Source organism: Littorina saxatilis, linkage group LG7, assembly GCF_037325665.1.
Source record: "Littorina saxatilis isolate snail1 linkage group LG7, US_GU_Lsax_2.0, whole genome shotgun sequence".
In the NCBI taxonomy this organism is placed as follows: domain Eukaryota; kingdom Metazoa; phylum Mollusca; class Gastropoda; order Littorinimorpha; family Littorinidae; genus Littorina; species Littorina saxatilis.
The window spans coordinates 25476450-25481449 of NC_090251.1; the positions used below are offsets into that span (position 1 = coordinate 25476450).

Below are 5000 nucleotides of genomic sequence, written 5' to 3' on the forward strand. Positions count from 1 at the left end.
TGCGTTTGAAAACGAGACTTTCTTTTATTTTCTAGTACATCACTAACTAGTTGACCATGTGTTCGAGGATCGTCGACTGCAGCAAAACTGTAGTGTGTTTAAAACCCAAGCTCAATTTTACTTCCTGGTAATCACGGACTAGATGAGTCTGGGGGACATCGAATGCAGCAAAGTTGTGGTGTGCGTTTGAAAACCAGGCTCTATTCTGCTTTTTACCACATTGCAAACTAGGTTATCATGTGTTTGAGAACCATCCAGTGGGCGGCGTTAGTGTGAAGAAAACTTCCATCAGGTAAGACGGACACATTTCAATTAAAAATACATTCCTTTCTGTGTAAACCATCATGTGAATGACCACACATCTGTCCAGGCTACATGGGATAACATTCTACCACTGAGACTTGTGTAATTATCACAATTCAACAGCTTGGTATCTTTTCTGTTTCGTGGAGGACTCTGTAGCTGAACTGACTAAAACACAGACACAGACACACACACACACACACACACACACACACACACACACACACACACACACACACACACACACACACACACACACACACACACACACACACATACACACACACGTATAACAAACACAAAAACGAGAGCGTTTAAGGTTATGGACAGTTTAATTATAGAAAAAAAAACTTTCACATGAACTCAATCGGCCTTTACGATTGAGTAACATTGTAACCGCAGATGCTTTCAGATTATGCCAAGTAATGCAAACACTTCGTTTTGTGTTTCCAAAGTTTGCAGTAACCTCTCTTCAACCCGCCTTGTGTTGAAAGCATCCTTGAGTTTCACACACTGGGATATTTGTTTTTTTCAATTCCTCAGGTGCTAAGTAAAGATGGCTTTCTTTCCTATGTGGCCAGCCTGCTACGTCATCTTCCTTCTTATTCAACATGGGGTGGTTACTGCTTCAGAAGGGTAAGCGTGGGGATAGGGTGGGGCTGGAGTAGGTCTCATTTTTGTGTAGGTAGACGATGGTGGAGGTGCTCAGAAAGAATATATATATGTGTGTGTGTGTGTGTGTGTGTGTGTGTGTGTGTGTGTGTGTGTGTGTATGTGTGTGTGCGTGCGTGCGCGCGCGCGCGCGCGTGTGTGTGTGTGTGTGTATGTGTGTGTGTGTATGTGTGTGTGTGTGCGTGTGTGTATGCGTGTGTGTTTAAATATATGTGTGTGTGTGCACGTGTGCGTGTGCGCACGTGTGTGTGTGTGTGTGTGTGCGTGTGTGTGTGTGTGCACGTGTGTGTACGTGTGTGTATGTGTGTGTGTGTGTGTGTGTGTGTGTGTGTGTGTGTGTGTGTGTGTGTGTGTGCACCTGTATATCTGTCGACCGTTTGTCCGTTTATGCGTTGTGTTCTGTCTGTTTTCTCCAATTTGCAATTTAAAAAAAAAAGTATTTGTATTGTTTGATTCTTTCACCGAGCCCATTCTTCCAGTAAAAGTTGCATTGTTTTGCTTTTTAGAAATATTTTAATTATATTGTTTAATTAAATCCTGCTCTCCGTCTGGCATCAAATCAATCTTTTTTTCTACATCACTCTGATTTGTAGTATTATTAATTATGTCATTTTCAGCGCGTGTACACGTCTTGACGATTCTAACGGAACCAGGGGTTAGTTTTCTTTTCTGTTCTTCTGCAACTGTTTGACTGACAGATTGTTTGGTTGGTTGATTGATTGATTGATTGATTGTTTGGTTGGTTAGCAGTTTGATTGATTGATTGGTTGATTGGTTTGTTAGCAGTTTGATTGATTGATTGATTGATTGATTGATTGATTGATTGATTGATTGGTTGACTGATTAATTAGTTAATTGATTGAATGAGTAACTAATTGATTGATTGATTAATTAATTGGTTGATCGAGTGGGTGAGTGGGTGAGTGAGTGAGTGAGTGAGTTAGTGAGTGTATGAGTGAGTGAGAGAATGCGTTAGTTCAGTGAGTGAGTGGGTGAGTGAGGGAGTGGTCAGATGGTTGATTGTTTGGTTGGTAATTGATTGACTGATTAATTATTTGATTGATTGACTGATAAAATAATTGTTTAATTGACTGATTGATTTGTTGATCGATTAACTGATTAATTGATTGATTGATTCATTGACTAATTATTAATTTAGTTGATTGATAGACTGAATAATTGATTGATTGCTTGACTGATTGATTAGTTGATTGATTGCCTTATTGATTAGTTGATTGATTAATTGACTAATTACTTAATTGATTGATTGACTGATTGATTCATTGATTGATTGATTGATCGCGTGGGTAAGTGCGTGAGTTAGTAAGTGAGTTGGTGAGTGAGTGAATGAGGGAGTGGATGAGTGAGTCAGTGAGTGAGTGTTGGTTGATTGTTTGGTGGGTAATACACCCCTTCGGAGTTTCGAGTGCGCATGCGCGGCTAGTCACATTGTTTGGCGGCAGGGGGCGCTCCGTTGTACCAAACACTCTGCAGTGTACCGTACACAAAGAGCAGTGACTGCAGCATCCATACTTTTAAATTCAACTTTAAATGCGCATGTGGTGAGCTGGAAGAATGATGTAAGAGATCAGTTTTGATTATGATAGGAATGGCTGCAGCTTCTGTGTCAGGCTTTCCTTCACTGCAGATTTCTATCAAATATGTATATATCTGAATGAACCGTTGTTAATCTTCTCTGCTTAATTTAGTTTAAATGTGTATTTTTATCATAAATTCAACGTTTCTCATCTTGTGATGGTATAGAGAAAGCAGATTAAAAAAAAGTTTGTCATACCTTGATTTGTTTGCTTCTTAAAAAGCTCATAGGCCTACCTTGTGGTTCATAAAAGAAAAATCTACAACACAGTAAAAATGTGTGCCCCAAAACGAATCAATCTGCACTTATAATTATATGTTTCAATTAAGCTCAATTCGCTTTCTTCACTTGTTATATTTTCTCACTTGAAAATTAAGCAAAATGCATTTTTCCATATGCATTTTTAAGTTGTTGACATTGTTTTATTTTAAGCTCAATTCACATTCTTTACTGGTTTTATTTTCTCACAGGAAAAATCAGACAATGTTTTTAAGCTCATGTAAGTTGTTGCTGACAAGCCTGCCAAAGGTGAAACATGAATATTACTATATCATTATCAAATATAATATGTCTGAATGAAAAGTTGTTAATTTTTGCTTTATTTAGTGAAAATGTGTATTTACATAAAAAATTGTGTTTCTCGTCTTGACCAGTTGTAAGTTTTGAGGAAGCAGATTTACAATATTATGTTTTTGATTACTTTTTAGTTTGTCACTTTGTGCAAAATAAATATTGGAGCCTTGACATTTGTCATAAGATTGTTATAAATGTGATGATACAGTGAAACCTGATTGTGCCAATTAATTTGTGTTGAAGGCGTTTTGACTAAATGAAGGCAATGAGGTTATTGTAATTATTGGTTATATTTCAATTCCACTGTACGACCTTTTTTCTTATGGTCATTCAAGTGTTTCAAAAATATAACATAACCAGAGTTCACTGTATCGCCTATTGTTGGGCGTATTTATGCACTTAAATATGTGTGCCCTGAAACTAAAACATGATCAAACGAATCGAGGTACGTTCATTCGCTGCTTGAGCAAATTACGTACATTGATTCGTTTGCTTCTTAAAATGCTCACGGCCTCCCTTCTGGTTCATAAAAGAATCAATAACTCATACGTTGTTTTAATTTTAAAGCTGCGGCACTTTCCACAGTCTCACCGAGTCGAGATCCATTCCGAAACTATCGTGGGACAAAAACCACAGGAATATGAAAGAGATAAGAGCTTACGAGGGAAAACTTGAACGCAATCGGCAATGTACCTCTTCTGAAGACCTCGTGTTTGGTACAATTTGCAATTCCCAGCATGCAATGCGCGGATTTTCTCGCGACGCGAGATATTTTGCTCTCGCCTGAGACTCTGAAAGGGTGTATTGTTTGGTTGGTAATTGATTGATTGATTGATTGATTAATTGATTGATTGATTGATTGATTGATTGATTGATTGATTGATTGATTGATTGTTTAATTGATTGATTGATTGATTGATTTTGCAGTTTCATGTAACTGGCAAAACAACATGTGCGATTCGGAAAGCCGGAATTTGAGTTACCCGAATTGGGAGTGTTTTGCTGCCTCTGCCTCTGGACCATGTAAGTAACAATGATGTAAATCTGCGTCATTTTTTGACGTTGATGTTGTCTTGATTGTTTTTGATTTCCTCGTCATTTGTTTGTGTACACATCTCAATTTTCTGTTGAAATGTTTTATTTCAACAGAGATTTGATGTGTGGCTCAAATTTCCTATTCCCAGTATTCTAGTACAGTATTCAGTGTAAGGGAGATAAGAGATGGTAACTGCCCCGTTTTTTTTTCAATCTTGACTAGTCTCCCTTACTCAATTTATGCGAAACTATTGCTTGACTATAGAAAATTGTGTTTTAAAATTCTGCGTGAACACAAAGGCACGCCACCGGTTTTTTGCGCATACATCGCCACTGTGTTCTACAATTTTTTAGATTGAATGGGATGTGCACCATATCGTGCATGTTTGGGTTACGTTCACTCATAATGAATTTTAAGGCGTTGTTAACTGGAACGTATGTTTATTGTAACTCTTGTAAGGTTTTAACAACATGAACTAACTCCAGCATTGAACAATAAGATGGCGACTGCCCACAGTGGTGCGCGATCACGTGATTTTTACTTTCGCGCCATATGACGACCACAGGACGTCATCACAAAATGACGTAATATCATCACAGTACAATAATTTACATGACCTCAGTGTATTTGGTATAGACGTCACCGGCTAGATCTATGCATATTGCCGCAGGAACACATGCGCAAATGTTTGTTATACTTGTAGGTTACACTATTAATGATCCTGATTCGTCCTTTTTGGCCCGCTGACCATATAAAACAAGTTTAACTAACCAACACACACACGCACAAATTGGATTTAATTAATGATGTTTTGTTATT

The 5000-nt window shown here is 37.9% G+C and overlaps 1 protein-coding gene across 1 annotated transcript in view; it reads left to right on the forward strand.

Moving 5' to 3' along the window:
* LOC138971965 (uncharacterized) overlaps positions 1 to 5000 on the forward strand; it is a 10712-nt gene that overhangs the window by 687 nt on the left and 5025 nt on the right. The window contains exons 1-4 of the mRNA XM_070344809.1: positions 1 to 292; positions 847 to 939; positions 1593 to 1630; positions 4073 to 4168. The exon at positions 1 to 292 is cut by the window's left edge and continues 687 nt beyond it. Of these exons, the coding sequence (XP_070200910.1) occupies positions 860 to 939; positions 1593 to 1630; positions 4073 to 4168 (214 nt within the window). The 5' untranslated portion in view covers positions 1 to 292; positions 847 to 859. The remainder of the gene's footprint in view (positions 293 to 846; positions 940 to 1592; positions 1631 to 4072; positions 4169 to 5000) is intronic.